The 19,327-nt window shown below is 35.0% G+C and overlaps 3 protein-coding genes, 1 long non-coding RNA gene and 1 pseudogene across 4 annotated transcripts; 3 read left to right on the top strand and 2 right to left on the bottom strand.

The window, feature by feature from the left end:
• Positions 1–168: 168 nt before the first annotated feature.
• On the bottom strand, positions 169–3,186 carry LOC111469493 (zinc transporter 5-like). Its single transcript, XM_023114784.1, has one exon. The coding sequence runs from the start codon at positions 3,103–3,105 to the stop codon at positions 562–564; it is 2,544 nt and encodes an 847-aa protein (XP_022970552.1). The 5' UTR covers positions 3,106–3,186; the 3' UTR covers positions 169–561.
• Positions 3,187–5,161: 1,975 nt separating this feature from the next.
• Positions 5,162–5,295, top strand: LOC111473129 (annotated as a pseudogene).
• Positions 5,296–7,637: 2,342 nt separating this feature from the next.
• On the top strand, positions 7,638–11,205 carry LOC111469586 (protein NRT1/ PTR FAMILY 5.8-like). The gene is made up of 4 exons (XM_023114908.1): positions 7,638–7,780; positions 7,855–8,072; positions 8,876–9,426; positions 10,330–11,205. The coding sequence occupies exons 1-4, from the start codon at positions 7,711–7,713 to the stop codon at positions 11,171–11,173; spliced, it is 1,683 nt and encodes a 560-aa protein (XP_022970676.1). The 5' UTR covers positions 7,638–7,710; the 3' UTR covers positions 11,174–11,205.
• Positions 11,206–12,294: 1,089 nt separating this feature from the next.
• Positions 12,295–13,679, bottom strand: LOC111469750. The gene has a single exon (XM_023115165.1). It carries the CDS (start codon positions 13,649–13,651, stop codon positions 12,512–12,514), a length of 1,140 nt encoding a protein of 379 aa, XP_022970933.1. The 5' UTR covers positions 13,652–13,679; the 3' UTR covers positions 12,295–12,511.
• A 264-nt stretch (positions 13,680–13,943) lies between these two features.
• Positions 13,944–17,520, top strand: LOC111470274. The gene is made up of 3 exons (XR_002715006.1): positions 13,944–14,155; positions 14,310–14,375; positions 17,207–17,520. It is a non-coding gene; the product is annotated as an uncharacterized LOC111470274 (long non-coding RNA).
• The last annotated feature ends 1,807 nt before the right edge of the window (positions 17,521–19,327 follow it).

Genomic DNA, 19,327 nt, shown 5'->3' with positions numbered 1-19,327 from the left:
TTTTACAAATATTTTTAAAAAATGCAAAAGAAAAGTTATTAATTTAACTATATATTTACTGAATTTTCTTTTTTCTTTTTTTTTTTCAAGAAATAAAGACTTAAATATCATACATTGAAAGTTCATTTCCTATCATTATTTTGAACTTTTAACACGTGAATATGAAGAGATTCAAACCTTTGAGCTACTCATTGGCTTGATTCATCGAAAGATAATTACGAGTATTTCGGGTTCTTCCTGCACATCCTGCAAAATACATTGAAACTAATCTACCATTTGAGTCAGTATAAGAGTGTAGAACAGGGATCCAACAAAGAGCCATCACTCTCTGGTTCTGCCCAACATGAACCATAGCTCCTCTTTGAGCTTGACAAGATCGAACCAATTCAGGCTCTTCACATTTCATTTTCAGAGCTATAAGAGGAATGGATAACTTACTCCGACTTTGTACGTGTCGGTATAAGTCCATCAGCTGGCATTGTGATTATGAGTATCAAGAACAACCAGATCGTCCAATAATCACACGAGATGACGACGAAAACAATGTCGAAAGGAAGCTCATCAAGATACTTGCGGATCATACTCCAGTTGCAATGTCAAGTCATTGATTCCAGCATCATGCAGTATCTGTTCGACCTTTGCCTTTGTAGAAATCTTGTCAGTTTCGGTTGAAACATGAAGCTGTAGCGTTCCCACAACGTCGGTGTTAGTGAAACTCCAAACGTGCAGGTTCTGAACATATTGGACTCCTTGTATCTTCATAATTTCATTCACAGCCTCTTTTAGATCCTGCTCGTGCGCCCTAGGAACTCGTTGAAGCAAGATTTCAGCAGAGTTTCTGAGTAATGGAATAACTGAAGCAATGATCATTATAGAAATAAATATGGAACAAGCTGGATCGGCAACTACCCATCCCTTGTATTCGATCAAAAGGGTTGATATAACGACGCCGACGCTTCCCATGGTGTCGGCCAATACATGTAAAAATATCCCTTCCATGTTGTGGTCAATGTGGTGATGGTGGTGCTTCTTCTGATGTACCTTCATCTCAGCAGGCTGTCTATGTGAACTTTCTGAAACACCATGAGAAACGATCTTCGGCATATTGGTTTCGACCTGAGAAAGATGGCTGTGTTGGTCATGTTCATGATGATGGTGAGAATGTTCGTGGTGATGAACATGATCAAGATCATGATGGTTCGTATGGTTGTGATCTTGATGACAATCATGGTGGTTACTGAGGTGACTTTCGCTACAAACTTCGACATGACTGTGTTCATGATGGACAGTAACTGAACTTTCACGACATTCCTCGGTAACAGAGATCTGATTCTCATGCTTCCTACAGCTATCATGTTCATGCTTGTCATGACGGTGAGAATCTGCGCACGAGTGCGAGTTCATATGAGAATGTGAATGCGAGCATGATCCTAATCCACCATGGGCATGATGATGCTCTTCATGAAAGAATATCAAACCTACTATATTCACAACCAGTCCTCCAATGGAAACAGTCAATAAGCTGGTAGTAGATATCTCCTGTGGGTCCAAAATCCGCTCGAATGATTCCAATACAATGAGCGCCCCGACCAAAATCAGGAAAACAGCATTAGCATATCCAGAAAGAATCTCAAATCTCCCTCGTCCATAGTTGAATCGATTGTTCGCAGGCAAACGCGAAATATACGAAGCATACAGTCCAATAGCCAAAGCAGCACAATCAAACAACATATGGCAAGCATCTGATATCAGCCCAAGACTATTGCTCATAAAACCAGCAACAAATTCAACAACCATATAGCCAGTGTTGATCAAGAGGAAAAGAGCAATTTTACGAGATTTCCGCTCGCTAAGAATGTGATGAATAGGTTTCATAACCATTGTCGTAATCGAAGCAGATGGCTCGACCCCAAGTTCGAGATAGTTCAGGTAAACAGGATCCAAATCTCGTACCGCCACATACAGTAGTAATCCACAGAACAACAATCCCCAGAGGGAGAGCTCAGGAAAATACAGCAACTCCAGTATAACAGTACAAACAAAAGTGACTAGAAATTCAGTCCTAAAATCTTTTGAACTGACTAATTTATCATCACTATAATTTTCATTCAAAAGCACCCCAAAAACAACAGTGTTTGCAAGAGGCCATGCCAGATTTCCAAAGGAAACACTCTTCCCCTCCGCTTCAAACATGAACATACTAATTACAGCAGGCACAAAAAGGATAACCGTCGTCAAGAACAGTGAAATCAATCTAACTCTTTTCTGACCTAATTGCCTGATAGTTCCCCAATTCATCGAAATCCGCTCATAATAACCCAAAAATCCAGAAAGAAATGGAAGCAACATTGGCCAAATTGTCATGCAATTCTCTCTTGGAACAACAGAAAATCCATATTTATCAATGAACGAAGTTGCAAATGGGAAGCAATCAATTCGGTCCCAACTGATCGACAACAGAAACAAGCCAAAAAACAAGGACAAAAATCCACGAACCTCAGAGGATCGACTTCGAAACCGATCATTCATAGTAATCTGATTCCGTCCTTCGACCATGAATCGAGCCGCCACGTTCCCGATCAGTTCAGCAAGAATCATCGCCGCTGTTCCACAGTACAACAGCGCTTGAAATCGAAGAAGAAAGACGATGGCAAGCAGAATTGACTTAGCAACCAGAGTCTTGAGCTGCGAGTGCGAAATCGAAGACAAAGAGAAAATTCCTCGATTCTGCCTGGAAATTTGAAATTGGAAGTTGGAAGTGGAAGAAGAATTGGTAAAAAGAGAGAAAAAGAGAGTAAGAAGCAAGGACAAGAGAGAAACCAAGAAAGAAAAGGGGAAGAGAGAGAAAGAAGGGGACGAGCGGAGGAATGGGAGGAGTGAATAGAGTGATCGAAGCGAAAAGAGAAGAAAAAACAGAAATGAAATTGAGCTTTTGCTGGAGGATTTCGGATAGAGGCGGCTCTTGGAGGGAGTGGGCGTAGGGGTTAAAGAAGAATAGGGGAAGAGAGGGAAAGAAGGACGAGAGGCGGCGGTAGATACTTCACCGGCGCGCGGCGGAATCGAGAGACGGTGAGGCCTCTGATGGTGGTGATGGTGATCGGCCATGGATTCCGACCTACCAGTTCGATTTTCAGATCCCTATAATGACGCCGGCCGAAGGTGAAACTTGTAAGAAAAGTCTCTCAAACTATTTTATTTAAACCACCCGTTCGGTCGAGATATGCAACCACATGATATTTTATAACAGTTGAGTTGAGTGAGTTATACTTCTTTTTTGATGTATAGTATTTATCTACACAAGGTTCATACAATAGCTCATATGCTTACCCTTAAACCTAGCTATGGGTTAGCTCATGTTCACACGGTCTAAAATCTATAGAAAAGAAAGGAGCACGTACACAACAATTCATTAGAATATCATATCATAAATAATAACATGTAAATAAGTTACAAGTTAAGTGTTATTCCTGTATCAATCAATTCTTCCAACCAAACTTACACGAGTTCCAATAGTAAGCTCTACTAATTTTGCATTTACATTTCTAAATTTAATCCATTTAGAAAATTGAGATTAGAGTCAGCCCGCCAATGTCAGTTACTTCAACCTTATTTCTCCCAAACAGTGGTCAGGTCAAATCAGGTCAACAAAGCTGAAAAGTTTTTTTTCTCCTTTGACTATATAACATATATTAAACTAATTTCAATTGAATATATATTTTTATTTTTATTTTAATATTTAATATAATTATTCACTTAAATATTAATTTAACTATTAAAATCAAATAATTAGATATTAATTAAAACTAAAATTTTAATTTAATTAATCAATTTTTATTCATTAACTATATAACTATATATATCCGATTTGGATAGTGGCATCTGAAGCTTAAATTAATTAATTAATATTTTGATGATAACAAAATTTTTAATTACTAATAATTATATTGAAGTACCATATAGTAGAACATGAAATAGTGACTAACAATTTTTAAATCGCTTAAATAAGAATTAATCAAAATTAAAATGAAAATGTCACCACAAAATTTGTGATTTAGATGTGACTAAAATAATTCATTAAATACATTAAAAAATGCATTTCAAAGGTGATTTTTTTATTACTATTATGATAATAGTGAATATTAAGAACATAAAAAAAAAAACATCAATGTATACAAAATTATTAAGAAAGATTGTGGTAGTAATCAAAATAGACCGTTTTTTTAATTTATATGAAAAATCTGCTGCTAAAATATTTGAAAGTTCTTTAAAATGTCGGTTATTACGAGACATGTTTGGACTTCCTCTAACATATATGTTTCACTGTAAAGGGAAAGGAGAGATTATTTATGTTATAAAATCTCGTAATTAGTGGTTTAATTTTTGGAAAATAATGTTAAATTAATAACGGTAATATTATTAATATGAATTAATTTATAATTATTAAAAATAATTCGTTAATTAACAAATATTTAAGTTTTAGAGTATTTGTGTTGAGTTATAAACTTATCACTTCAAATAAATAAAAATTTTGTAAATTGAGTTTAAATAAATGTAAATTGAGTTGAATTTTAAAAAAACGCTTTTATATATATATATATATATATATATATATTTATTTATTTATTTTACTTTTATTTAATTACATAATCAATTTTTTTTCTTATTTATTCTCTCACTACTCTTTTAAATAATTTTTCAATTGAGTTATAAATTTTAATTAAATATTTATAAATAAATAAATATTTTACAAACTAACATGTTTGGATAAATAATATAAATAACTCGAACTAACTTCCCCTAGAGAATCCAGGATTGAGTTTGGTTAGGTTCATTATTTAATAAGATCGTAAACCTAACATATAAAATCTATGATTGAGTTAGGTTGGATTCATTATTTAATAAGATTTGTTAACTTAAAAGAGTATACAACCCAAATAATTGAATTGAGTTTAAAACATATCTCGAGACTTAACTCATGAACATTCCTACTTAGAATACCTTTACAAGTCGGGTTTTAGCTATCTAGTATCTAACGACCTCGGTAAGTGAAAGTTTCCAAAAGGTAAAGCAAATTATTTCAAATTTTGTCCCACATCGAAGAGGATGAAAGATGAGATGCTCGGACCCGTGCATAAATAGAATTGGAGGAGTTCCGAATCATTTACTTACCTGGATGGGGTAAATGAGCGATCAAGAAGGCTCATTACCTGGGTTGGTGGCCTCCATTGCACATCGGGGAGGGGTGCCCGCCCAAGGTCTACTCGGTATTTAATATATATCTAAATTTTTATATTCATATTTATTTAGGAACAAAAGCTCTATTTGCCTCTGCTATTCTTTGAGTCTCTTTTTACATAACACCGCCACTTCCTTTGGTAGCATCCGCTAATTCGAAACTTAATTTTAAAGCCATATTTCAACCCGGACGTTTTTGGGCTCGCCACTTCCTTTGGTAGCATCCGCTAATTCGAAACTTAATTTTAAAGCCATATTTCAACCCGGACGTTTTTGGGATGCCCCTATTAACCAACGAATTACAAGTACTTTTCCTTGTGTGGATCCTATTTCAATGGGAACTTGATGAGTTATTCAGCTTACTCGTCTTGCCTTTACTGCTATATCAAGAGTTACTCCACGTATTGCTTGACGTAAGTCATTGTTGTTGGCTTTTGCTTACATTCCTATATAACACCAATTTCAATTTCTCAAATTTTGCTTTCAAAACCCTCTTTCCAAATCTCTCTACCCCTCTCTCTAAAAGTTTCTTCTTCAACTAGGGCAAGAGGCTCGTGCGTACGCCGTTTGGCCGTAGGCGACGTAAGAACGAATAGACTAAACTTACTTGTTGCTGGGAAGTGAGTACCGCATAATCGCAAGTCCGATGCCATCAAAATGCGATTGTGACGAAGACTTTATTTTAATTAACGATGTGTTAGACTCAAAGTTCAAATTTCATAGACTTATAAGATAGTTTTTAATCTAAACTTTTCCACGAACGAAATACACGTGTCGATTAATAATTTTTTTTTTTATCTTTAATCCTTTTTCTCATAAAGATTTTCCATTAGAGGTTTCATTGGTGGAAGCACCCATCAAAAAAATGAAAGTGAATTCCATCTCATTAAACCACCTCTCTCTTTAAATCTCTTGCTTTTGCATTAAAAAAGCCTTGTGTTTTTTATGTGTGCATTGTGTGTGGCTGCTTGAGTTTCTCGTGTGCCCAAAAACATTACAAGTAATCTTCATTTCTAATCCATCACTTTTTAGGTAAAAATTGGAGGGTTTGGTGGGAATTGACGTCGTTTTGTAGTAATCGTGGTGAAAAAATTTGTTTGTTTAGAACAATATCCTGAACCCATATGACCATTTGATGAACTTTTATCGAATCACTGTGTATCATGAAAAAAATCATTCAATATCTTGAACTCATCGGACTATTCGCTTAATTTTCGTTACCATGAAAAAAAAAAATTATTCAATGTGACTATCTCTTTTTAATTATTTGATGTATAGTCGAAATATGTGTATAATTTTAAAAAAAAGCGGTTGTAATTTCAAAAATATCTTTGAGTTTGCAAAATCTTTATTAATATACGTAATTTTATTTTAAAATAACTTAAAAAACACATTTTAAACTTTAAAAAAAATTAAAAATTATTCATAATATTAAAAATTTGGACATAATCTAGGAGACATTGATGAGGATTTTCGTAAAAAAAAAAAAAAAAAAATTTGAACTTTTTATTATAAAGGTAAATAGTGTTAATATTAATTTTAAAATTTCAAACATATTTTTTAAACTTTTTGTATTAACTAAACTTTAAAAATTCAAGAATATTTTTAAATACCAAAAAAAAAAATATATATATATATCTATATATTTTTTAAATTTTTTTAAAAATTTAAGAATAACTTAAAATTAAGTCCAAATCATTGAAATAAAATTATTTTTCTCTCAATTTCTATCAAAATAGTACGAAAAATAAAAGTAATTCTTTTTAAATCAATAAAATAAAAAGATAAAAATAAAAAATACTTAAATTAATAATAAAAAAAAATTGCTCTAATTCACATTAATTCTTACCTGGACTTTCTACTAATAATTGATCAAAATAGGCATTGGGAACTGTAGATTCATCTAGAGTTGGTGACAAAGCAAGGAACAACCCACTGCAAAGGGTCCACGTGGCAGGTGACATGGCACGTGGTGATGAATCCTGATAATCAAAGTCAAGAAATTTGAATATGACGTGTATATATATATATATGCATGAAACAAAGAGAGATGATATGATCTTATCTTTATCTTATTAGAACAATATTTCCATATTTATTTATTTACTTATTTTTGCATATCGTTTTTCTTTCTCTTATCACTATGCAATTAATAAAAAATATTTTGTTAAAAATAAATTTATATTATATCAATTTAATCTCTAGAGTAACTTTCATATTAATCTTTTTAAATAAATAAATTTTTAAATATTTTAAACAATTTTTAAAATTTATAAACATAAATAAGAAATTTAAACGGTTAATAAAGTTTTTAACCATTAAAAAAAAAAGATTTATTTTTGGGTAAAAAAAGATGGGGATTTATAGGTTGGAGTTGTGAGTGTTTTCATAGCCTTCTTTCCTATCTCTGTCTCTGTTTTTTTCCACCGCCAATTCTCTGCAACTTCCGAGCTCGAGCTCAAGCTGTGCGCCGCCATGTCGGGAGGAGGAGGAGGAGGGCTGCGGCGGAGACCAAGGCTGAGTGGAGCGTGTATTCTTCTCATAGGTATTTTAAAAGATTTTTTTTTTTTTTTTCTTTTTGAAGTGTTATTAAGGTTATGACGGAGGTTGGCGGCGCAGTGGTGTCGGGGATGGAAAGGTTCGTGTTCAAGGGGGTGGCGTCGAACATGGTGACGTATTTAACAGACGTGATGAAGATGGGGAACTCGGCGGCGGCAAAAACGGTAAACACCTGGTGCGGCTTCACTTCCATGCTGCCGCTGCTGGTGGCGCCGCTCGCTGATTCTTATTGGGATCGTTATTCCACCGTTTTAGCCTCTGCTTTTCTTTACGTCATGGTACCATCACTTACCTTTCTCTTCTGGAAACGTTATTAATATCTTAACCAACTGAAATGGACTAGAAATATCTTAACAAATTGAATTAAAATTGATGAGAAAATCTTATATAGTCTTCTTTAAACGTTAAAATTTGAATTAAATGAGTTAAGTTGGTTTAAGGGTGTTCCTGAATTGAATTGGGTCGGATTAAAACATTAATGATAACTCTTATTGAGACATCAGAGTTTTCGAACACTCCTCCATTCCTACTATGTACCATGGAGTACGAAGGATGACTCTTAGCTCTCGTCGGATTTGTTCGAGTTTTACCATTGATATTACTTAATTATCCATATACTTTAAAAACCCATATTTTTCTTTAAATTTGGTTGAAAATTTAAATTAAGTTTTAAGAAATAAAACGTTGAATATGATACATAAGAACTTTATTGGGACCTTCCACAATTTTGCTTCTAGTTTTTAACTTCTAAAATAAAAATAAAAATAAAAATAAAAATAAAAATAAAATAAAAATTCAGGTTCTACTTTTGTTATTATTGTGATGACTTAGAATAGGGGATGCAATCTTTAGACAATTTTGTCCAATTATATTAACTTTCTCTTTTCATAAGAATAAGTGCTTTGCCTTTTTCTCCCAACCTTTAATTTTGGCCATATAGATTTATTATTATTATTATTATTTTGAGTTTAATATTATGTCGGGAGTGGAGATTTGAACCTATGAACCTTCTTGATCGGGTAACATGTTTTGTATAATTTAAACCCTAAATTGATAATATGATGGATCAAATTTTATGCAGGGATTAGTTGCTTTAACATCAACAACATTAGCGCAATCGTGGTCACCAACAAACACAACCTCCTCTTTCCTATTCTCGTCTCTCTACCTCATCTCGCTCGGCCAAGGCGGATACAACCCATCTCTCCAAGCCTTTGGCGCAGACCAGCTCGACCACGATGTTGTCGAACTCCCGACTGACACGGCCAAAACACTGTCCTCCTCCGAGCAGAAGCCGAAGAAGAAGAAGAAGAGCTTGTTCTTCCAATGGTGGTACTTTGGAGTGTGCAGTGGCTGCCTCCTTGGTGTGACGGTCATGTCCTACATTCAAGACACGTTAGGTTGGGTGATTGGGTTCGCCATCCCCATGGGCGCCATGGTTTGTTCTGTGGCGGTTTTTGCTTGTGGCTCTAAGATTTATCGGTATAAGGTAGAGGAAGAGGATGGGGTTGAGAAGAGAGGGCTTGTGATCAAGGTGGTGGAGCTTGTCAAAGCCACAGCTTCAAGGCTCATTTGTGCTACAAATGTTGTTGCCTTGTCTAAGAACAAGCCTCGTGATGATGTTGAGTTTGAGTAAGAACATCTCTATATCTCTCTTTGTTATTTTTTTAAAATTTTATTGCCCATCTTTTTAAAATTTTGACTAGAAAACTAGTGTTAAATTGCAAATGTGTTTGTAAGGAAGGTGAAAAACTTATTCGAAAAATTGTGAGCAAATTATCAAACGAGTTTTTAACTTTTAGTTTTTGTGGCGTTAGCAACCATGTAACTGGGCATACTGCTAGTAGATATTGTCCTATTTGGACTTTCACTATCGGACTTTCTTTCAAGGTTTTTAAAACACATCTTCTAGAGAAAAGTTTCTATACCCTTATAAAGAATGTTTCGTTCTCCTCCCTAACCGATATGAGATCTCCTAATCTACCCCATTCAGGACCCAGCGTCCTCGCTAACACTTGTTCCCCAATCGATGTGAGTCATTGGAACATGTCAAGCCTAGGCTAGTCTACAGAATCTATAACCTATAGCTCTGATACCAACGGTAACAGTTCAAATTCACTGCTAACCGATATTATCCTCTTTGAATTTTTCCTTACGGGTTTTCCCTCAAGGTTTTTAAAACGCATCTTCTAGGGAGAGGTTTTCACACCCTTATAAATAATGTTTCTTTTTCCTCCCCAACCAATGTGAGATCTCACAAACAGTTTCTTAATTGTTGATGTGGTATGTGTTGATTAATCAACATGTGATGATTTGACATAGCATTAGAAAAGATGACCGGGATCAAAAAGGGCGAGTAGATCGACCAAAGAAAAAAAAAAAAACCCTCCACTTACCTATACATTTTTGTCTATTTTTTCTTTCGGTTTAACCCGCCCTTAATTTTGTGTAAAAAATCTTTGAAAACGAACCCTGGAAGAACTTGATGAGTGAGCTAAAGGATGAATATGAAGCTGATTATATGACATTTTGCAGGCTGCAGCAAGAGAGCAAGCCACTCTGCCATGAAAGCTCAGGAACCATGAAATCCATGGAAGAAAACAGCGACATGATTCCAAAAGAAAGAATATGTGTGGCCGACAAGGTGAAGCTGATTTTGCGGCTGCTACCAATTTGGACATTGCTTCTAATGTTCGCTGTAATATTCCAACAACCAGCTACCTTCTTCACCAAGCAAGGCATGACAATGGAGCGGAACGTCAGCGCCAACTTCAAGATCCCGCCCGCCACCCTCCAGAGCTCCATCACCATCTCCATAATCCTCCTCATGCCGTTGTACGACAACATTTTGATCCCGATCACCCGCCTCTTCACCCGCACTGAAAAGGGCATCACTGTCATGCAGAGGATGGGCATTGGCATGTTCCTCTCTACCATTGCCATGATCCTCGCTGCCCTCGTCGAAGCCAAGAGGTTGACGATGACTAAAACCACATCGTCATTGTCGTATGTGCCACTTAGTATCTTCTGGCTGTTGCCTCAGTACATAATATTAGGAGTTTCAGACATCTTTACAGTGGTAGGGATGCAAGAGTTCTTCTACTCAGAGGTTCCCGTGAGCATGAGAACGACAGCATTTGCGCTGTACAACAGCGTGTTCGGTGTCGGGAGCTTTTGCAGTGCGATAATGATATCAATCGTGGAGTTATTAACAAGTTCGGATGGGAGCCTGAGCTGGTTTTCGGATGACATGAGCAAAGCTAGGTTGGACAAGTATTATTGGTTGTTAGCATTTTGCAGTGGGTTGAGCTTTGTATTGTATGTGATTTGGTGTAAATGTTGCAGAAACAGGATCAGTGAAGAAGAAACACAATATTGAATTTGAATCAAACTTTATGAGTTTGAATGGAATTTGGAGTGATAGTTTTTCTGTTCACTGTTCACTGTTTCAAACTTCGAACCTAGCTCACCTTTTGATAAAGAGTATAATGTTTTAACCAATAGAGTTATGCTCGGGTTGGTATAACTTCTTAAACTTATATCAACTTGCTACTTAACCGGTAGTTGTGATGCTAATGTGGGGTAGGCATTTCAACAGTTGAAAGAATGCTTTCAATCTCTATAGAGAACTTATAAGATAGCTAACCACTACCACTAGCAGATATTGCCCTTATAAATAATGCTTCGTTCTCCTCTCCAACCAATATGGGATCTCATAATCCACTCCCCTTGGGGGCCAGCGTCCTCGCTGGCACACCGCCTAATGCTTGGCTCTAATACCATTTGGAATAGGCCAAGCTTACCGCTAGCAGATACTGTCATCTTTATGCTTTCCCTTCCGAACTTTCCCACAAGGTTTTAAAACGTGTCTGGTAGGCAGAGGTTTCCACACCCTTATAAAACAATACTTCATTCTCCTCTCCAATTGACGTGGGATCTCACATAGAGGATTCCAATAACCATGTTCTCATCTCCTAGTCCTACGTTTTCCAGGTAGAAGAGTCCTATAATCCACTGTTTCCGGAACTAAAAGAAAGCACTCGAATTATCAGAATGAACCCAAAAGCAATCTGAAATAAAAGGCTAAAAAGCAACCATGACGTTCTTTTTCCTCACGATCCAAGACATAATCTTCGAGATAGTATGACTATACGACGCATGAGCCTCAATCCGAATAAGAATATATAATCAGGTATTACTTTACCTAACGATCATTGATCATACAAAAGTAAAAAAGAAATGGGGAAAAAAGCATTGCTATCAATTATCAAACAAATACTAAGACGTCGTTTAACAAAGGCCACAGCCAATGATCGTACTATTAACATAACAAACATGAACTTTCATATTCAATAAGAACAAACAACAAATTAATACGATTCTCTAACATTTCATGAGCATAAAGACTTCAAAACTCAACATATTCTCGTAAGGGCACATAAACTTCGATGCGAAAAATCTCGAGTCTAAGCCTTTTAAAGCATTGAATAGAACAAGAAATGACACAAAGCTTGACTTTCAGTATGCATTTAGATCTATAGAAATGAACACAAGATTAGCAAAACTTGTTTCTATTTCTTGATCATGATAAAACAAAAACTAAATCAGCACCACAGAGAGGCATCTCAACCATTTGATACAAGTTAATCACAACATTTGCAGTCTAAACTAATCATACTCAAACAATTATAAACCAAAATGTCCAATGGAATTTACCTCATTGATGAACATCATGACCATTCACGCCCAGATCGACCACTGCTTGTTTCCTCTTCCCCAAATTGCTTTCTTCACTTAGATCATCATCAGAATCCAAAGTGAATTGGCCCTGAAACTCAAATGGCAGCATCTCCACCCCGATCGGCCGGTACTGCAAAAAATTTCCGGTGCCTCCATTTCTGTAATTGATGATTGAATATACACCAACCACCAATGTCACTAGAAGAGCAAGATGGCAATTGAACTGAAGTGTAGCGATTGCTCTGGCTCTGTGATATTCAGGGTGTCCCTTGCATTTTATAGTGTAATTTCCCCTGCTCTTTTTGTGCAAAGAGCACCCATCAGTTATCAAATTGGTGAAAAAAGACAACCCCATTTGTAAAAACCATGTCCCCTGCAGAATCAACCCAACCCCACGAACAATTTTGGGGGAATTCAATTTGGGGGAGTTCAATTCGAAAATTGTAGCGAAAACACAAATTGTAATAGGGACAAGCAAGAGATCGAAGTACCGATTCTCGATTCCACTGGTGTCTTTCCTTTGCAGGTAGAACAACAAAAACTCTTCCACAAAAGCGAATAACGCGATTAAACTGAGAATTGTTGAAGGAAGATGAACCGATTCATTGATATTAACCAAAACTCCGAGAATCGAATAGAGAAAGAAAAGAGAAGCCACGGCTAGAACTGGTAACTGGAGGGTCGAACCGACTCGGTCGCTCGAATTAATCGCATCGAAAAATGAAACGAGGGAGTTTAATATGACGAGCAATGAGAGAACGAAGATGAAAATGAACGACGGAAATGATGAAGATGAAGCGATTGTGGCAGTCGACGGCGGAGATTGAGATGGAGGTCGGACAGCGTTGAGAGAGGAAGATGGATTTGGATTTGGATTTGAATCGGAATCGGAAATGGAATTCAATGAAGAGAGTGCCTCCCATGCGCCGATCAGACAGAAACCCCCGCCGGCAGCGGACAGGGTGAAGAACTCCATTGGTGGATCTCGCCGGCCTTTTGTTTTGCTGTGGATGTGAATTTCTTGATCGCTTTCGATTCCCTCTTTTTTGTTGAAATGTGTGAAGTTCTTGACGGCTTTTTTATTCTTTCTTTCCTTCCTTCCAATCGGTTTGAGCATTGACTCGCGATTCTTGTCGACAAATCAATATGACTCTCTACAATAATATTATGGTCCACTTTAAGTATAATAATAACTATGCTTTAGCTTCTCAAAAATATCTTATAGGAATGAATATAGTTTTTTTTTTTTTTTTTAATAATTTAGTGGCACAATAAGGAGATCAAATTAAATACAAAATGTAAAAGGATTGATTGATAAATATTTTTAATTTAAGGGTATGAGTGCAATAAGTATTTAGTTGAGGGACTAGTTGGTGCAATTTTATTTTTTTAAAAGAATTCAATTTCACGTGTACCACGGCGCAGTGGATTAAATCCTTGACGGTCAGTGAGGGAATTGGAGATTTGTTTAATCTTTGATTCCTAGGGCTCCTCTATTCTCAAAATCGGCTTCTGGTTCTACTGTTGCAACACTTTCTTCTTCTTCTCCATTTACCTTCGGAAAGTCCTTTCCATGGCGCTTCCTCCTGGGCCTTATTCTGGGACCAGCACCCTCGCTTTGGTACGTATGTTCAGTTTTTGTTTCCGATCGATTTCCTTGAAAATTTTCGACTAGAGATTAGGTTGAATTTCGCGTGTTGTAATGCTATATGCGGAATGTGATTTGAGATTTTATAATGGAAAATGATAAATTCAACGGTTTTGATCCTTGGCAGGTTGCTCGTGCTTCGGCTTTCTCTGTTGGACTTGTCTACGGAAGCCTCAAGCTCAAGTACCTTCAGGTTTGTTGATTCCGTTTCCTTCTTTTCATATTGTTTGTTTTTTTCCGCTTCAAAACTTAGGCTCATCGAAGTCGGATTGCGTTTCTGGCTTGAATGTTTGTAGGATCTATATTATCATTTCTGATTGCTCTTCCCTGCCGACAGTATCGAGTGCTATCTGCAATTTGTTGTCGCATTCAAGATATAGAATTGTTTTTAGTGCATATATATTTTTTGGGTCAAAATTTCTGGGAAACTACGCAGTTACCCGTCAAATACTTGTTTTTTCAAGGCTAAGTCTCTACTTTTATCCTTTAAATTGATTCACATATGCGCTTGAAATATTTTATTTTTGATACGAATTTTGGAAATTGACTTTTAAAAACTGCACTGAAAACGTGGTTGATGTGCTTGTGAGTTAATAAATGAAAGACAATGTAGCTTGAAAAGTGAATTGTCAGGATATTGAAAGGCCTGTTTGACATTGCTCTGTTATGTCGATTCCATCTCAATGGTAAAATTGTTCAGGCTGTTTTGAAATCGATGTTAAAGGATAGAAGCGAAACTTTTTAAATGAAACAAACTTCTAAGTTTAGGGTCATTTTGAATAATTTAGCCTTTTTTCAATTAGGAAAGTAGAGTAAGAAAGTGAAGGGAGGAAAAAATCTCCTATCAAGTGAAGGGAGTTAGAAAAAGAACCATCTAGCTGACATGAATATTAAAAGAGGAATACTTTCTAGAAAGAATAAACTGCCATAGAACCTTCTCTGGTAGGTTTGATAAGTTCTCTTCAACAATTTGTCGAATACTTCCCCCTCCTTCAAGATGCCCCAAATCTCCTATCAAGTAGAAACAAAAGCGCATGATGGAAAAAGGTGATTTAATGTCTCAATCTCTTAGTGAGGAAGAAGTCACTATGAAGATGATAAAGATGAGTTTGGATCTTTTTCTTGTATTTTATCCCAAGTATGTGCCTTACTATCTAAGGAGAGTACCGGAAAAAAGAGAAGAGCATCTAAGTTTCTGTGGATCCTCCACTTCCATTCAAGTGTCTGTATCTCAAAATTTAGTCATCATGGAGTGAAATTTATTTATTTATTTCAAACTAGAATATTGATTTGTTAGGCCCCGTTTGTTAACCATTTGATTTTTGGTTTTTGAGAACTAAGAATACACACATTACTACTTTTGGGTTTTTTTTCCTTGTTTTGTTATCTACTTTTTACACATGTTGTAAAAAAACCAGACCACGTTATGGAAACTAAAAAAACAGTTTTCAATAACTTGTTTTTATTTTTAGAATTTTTCCGAATATTCAAATGTTTTGTTTTTTAAAGAAATATGAAACTCATTGTAGAGAAATGCAAGCTCAATTTTTTTTTAAAAAAATATATTAAAAATCAATTAGTTATTAAAATGAGCCTTAGAATTTAGGATTTTCAGTGATACCCATTATGCATGATGTAATTGTTGTGTTTTTTGTTTCAATATTTTTGTTTTGTTGTTTACTGATTATTTCACAACAGATTACCATTAATTTTATCATATTGAAATTTAAATTTTAAACATTTTTCTTGAAGCAACTATATATGGTTTACAACATAGCTCATAAACCTATTAAACTAGATGGATTGGTCTAATACCATGAAAGTATTAATTGTTCTTATTGTTCTGTTGAATTTCTTTGAACTTGATGGTTCAGTTGAGTTGGATTGAAAATGATATTAGAAGGAAACTATTTTTTGAAATTGAAACTTCGAGTTTGGTTTTTGAACCTTAGTAAGAATGCTTGAAATAAACTATGCGTGGTCTTGGACCATATTTATTAATTTCCATTAATGTACTTAATGACGACCAATGATTTATTCCCCTATTTTTATTCAACTGAAGATCCAAATTATAGTTAATTTCAAGTTGAGGTTTGATAGAACCCAACATGTTATATGCTATCTTAAAAGTTTAAATGTAGATAACCTTCAACTTAACTGTGGGATTGTTAGTCACAAGTCATAACTTGTGCACATTTGAAAATGGAGCGGAAATAAATTGTTTCATGATATACCATTTTATATTCTATTCATATAGGGCTTATAAATTTCTATATGGATTTTGTTTTCGATCCATTTGGTGTAGCATCTTTTGTATCTGTTGCTGTTGTCTTATTTACGAACAGGATTAGTCAATAGGTCGCCTATTATGAAGCATAGATACTTTGTTTTAGGCTGAGTGTCCGTGTCAGACACATGTTGTACACGTATACGTTCAAACATGCTTTGGACATGTGTGCAACATGCTATTTTACACGACTTTTTTTTGTTTTGTTTTTTTTTTAATTTCGAACATGGCTTGGAAAATTTTGAATTTTAAAAATAGGCCCAACATTTAATCGTGAAATTTGAACCCCTAACAAGTAACACCATTGACTACTTGTTGCTAGCTGTCAGTTCTGTTTTTCACAGTAAGTTCACCACTTAGAATATGTTTTTTATGCCATTTAGTTTAGTATATTTAGTATTTCACGTTAATTTTACATATATCTTAAAATAATAATAAAAAAGAACATACCCCCAACATGTTCGTGTCCTAGTCTCTTAGAAACTGATGTATTGTTGTGCCTATCACGTCGGTATTCATGTCCCGTTTCCGTGCTTCTTAGGTTTGCCCATCTGTAACCTTGAGTTTTAAGGGGAAGAGGATCTATAGTCCATGACATTCCTATTCAATTTCAGTTCAACTTATAATCATATTATGATTTCAAAATTTCATGTTATTTGTGGCTCTCTTTTGAAGTAATTCTAAATTCACATGTCTGTTCTTAAATTTTTACTTCAATTCCTAATTATTCACTGCAGGCGAAGGCTAAATCTCACAAGAAAGCAGAAGCCAAGGCTCATCACTGAGGTATGGGCTGATTCTGGTCAGCGTGAAAACTTAGGAACCGGTTGAATTTGAAAGCGAATAATACATAGTAGATGGTCACGATCTATTTTCTTTCGTACTTTTTTGTTCTGCATTGGATGACTCTATAGTCACTGAAGAGTCGTGGAGATGTATCTAACCTCGGTCTTAGTGGTCGTATTTGAGTTACACAATTCGTTCTGATGGATGGACGAGAGGGTTATCAGATCATGATTCCTTGATTGAAATGAATAACTTGTTTCCCATCTTTCTTGGTGTTTGGATTATGATTATTGGATTTAAGTAATCTACATTTTTTGTTAGAGGTGTAGTCGGAAAAGTAGGATTAAATCGGTGAATACAACCAACTATCATTAAGAATTTCAAGTTTGAATATATGAAGTCATAGAATGAGTTAGTTAGTTCATACTCCGAGGATCAGTAAGTTCACATATCAAGTATGGTTTAGATTTTTTTTTTTCTTTAATTTGGAACCGTACAAATGGAGCCAATGATTCAAACTTATATCTCCTTGTGACAATGGATATTTGGGGTGTACTGATTGAACCAATTTGGCTGCGTAAACAAACCCATTAGCCGAATATGAAAACCATTGTCAAAATTTCTCCATGAATCGAGATCTCTCTTTGAAACTTTGTTTTGGTGAACGATGGTAGGCACCTACTTAAGATTTGATATCTTACGAGTTACTTTGACAGCTAGATGTAGTAAATTACAAAGCATTTGATTCCTTGGTCATAGTTTAACTTCTTAATGCCTATTCGTAAGTTCGGGTTCAAATTTATAGTAAAGCTTCTTTATGTCTCTTGGTCTATGAGTTACTTTAACAACTAGATGCAGTAGAGTCAGACAATTTAGTGATAATAGTTGAGGTGCTAGCCATGTGTTTGACACTCGCCCAATAAATTGAGACTTCTCTATTAGGTTAGGTCAAATATGGTGTATGCTAATGTTTGGAGACACTCTTATGAAAATGGCTCAGGACATATCTTTCGGGATTCCTGAGTGGGTCAAGAACATTGATTGGAATTAGTAAAGAAATGAAAAAATAAGTTCATTGTAAAAATATTTAATGCCATTGAATTCAACAATCTTAAAAAGTAAAAGCGATAAAATCTTATTGTCAAAGACCTAAATACATACATATATATATATATATATATATATGTATAACATTTGAACTCTCTGTTTTGTATTATCACTCTGTCTTCTTTCAATTTCAATTTAAGTTGAATCTACACTTTCATATAGTTTTAACATTTAAAAAAAAAATTAAGACACTTCAAAAGTTAGTGAATAAACAAACCCTTATTAACCTGAAAATTAGTGAATCGATTATTCCTATGTGGACCTCCATCATGATCAAAATTATTTTTAAAACAAATCAATAATTAAATATGATTATCACTCAAAAGTCAGCACCAAGAAAATCTTTAATTATCCAACTCATAGAAAAAAGAAAAAAAAAAAAATCTTTTATTCTCAACAATGACATAAAGTTCATTCAATTCAAATCCAAATGTTGATGGGGAACAACCAAGCCTAAAAGCTTGGTTTGACGTTATTTTAAAACCGAGGAGAATGTCAAACCATTGCCTTTCAGCCCAACTTTCTATGTGGATTTTTCTGTTAAACTCAGTTTAATTTTAGTTAGTAAACAACCAAACGTGTAAATAATAATACAATAATAAAAATTATATATTAGTCAAGTCCACCGCAACCAGATATTATCCACTTTGGTCTATTACCTATCACCGTCAACCTTACCGTTCTAAAACGCGTCTACTAGAGAAAGGTTTCCACACCCTTATAAGGAATGCTTCGTTTTCCTTTCGTGTTCCTCTCCAACTGATGTCGAATCTCACATATACGGTTGATTGGTCTAGTGGTCAACAAGTCAATAAGGAACATGTAAAATACTAAAGAACTTAAAAAAATCGAGTTCAAGTCGTGAGGATCATCTACCTATAATTTAATATTAAAAAAGAATTGTCTCTACCAATAGTCTGGCTAATCAATACTTCTTGACCTTAAACCATTTCCGGCAAATAAAA

This window comes from Cucurbita maxima, unplaced genomic scaffold, assembly GCF_002738345.1.
Source record: "Cucurbita maxima cultivar Rimu unplaced genomic scaffold, Cmax_1.0 Cma_Scf00002, whole genome shotgun sequence".
NCBI lineage: Eukaryota > Viridiplantae > Streptophyta > Magnoliopsida > Cucurbitales > Cucurbitaceae > Cucurbita > Cucurbita maxima.
This window is presented reverse-complemented; position numbering and strand designations above follow the sequence as displayed.

Coding starts and splice junctions, on each gene's coding strand:
- LOC111469493 (XM_023114784.1), bottom strand. CDS start 3,105: ATGGCCGATCACCATCACCACCATCAGAGGCCTCACCGTCTCTCGATT.
- LOC111469586 (XM_023114908.1), top strand. CDS start 7,711: ATGTCGGGAGGAGGAGGAGGAGGGCTGCGGCGGAGACCAAGGCTGAGT. Junction 7,781..7,854: donor AGCGTGTATTCTTCTCATAG/GTATTTTAAAAG, acceptor TTGGCGGCGCAG/TGGTGTCGGGGATGGAAAGG. Junction 8,073..8,875: donor CTGCTTTTCTTTACGTCATG/GTACCATCACTT, acceptor AATTTTATGCAG/GGATTAGTTGCTTTAACATC.
- LOC111469750 (XM_023115165.1), bottom strand. CDS start 13,651: ATGCTCAAACCGATTGGAAGGAAGGAAAGAAAGAATAAAAAAGCCGTC.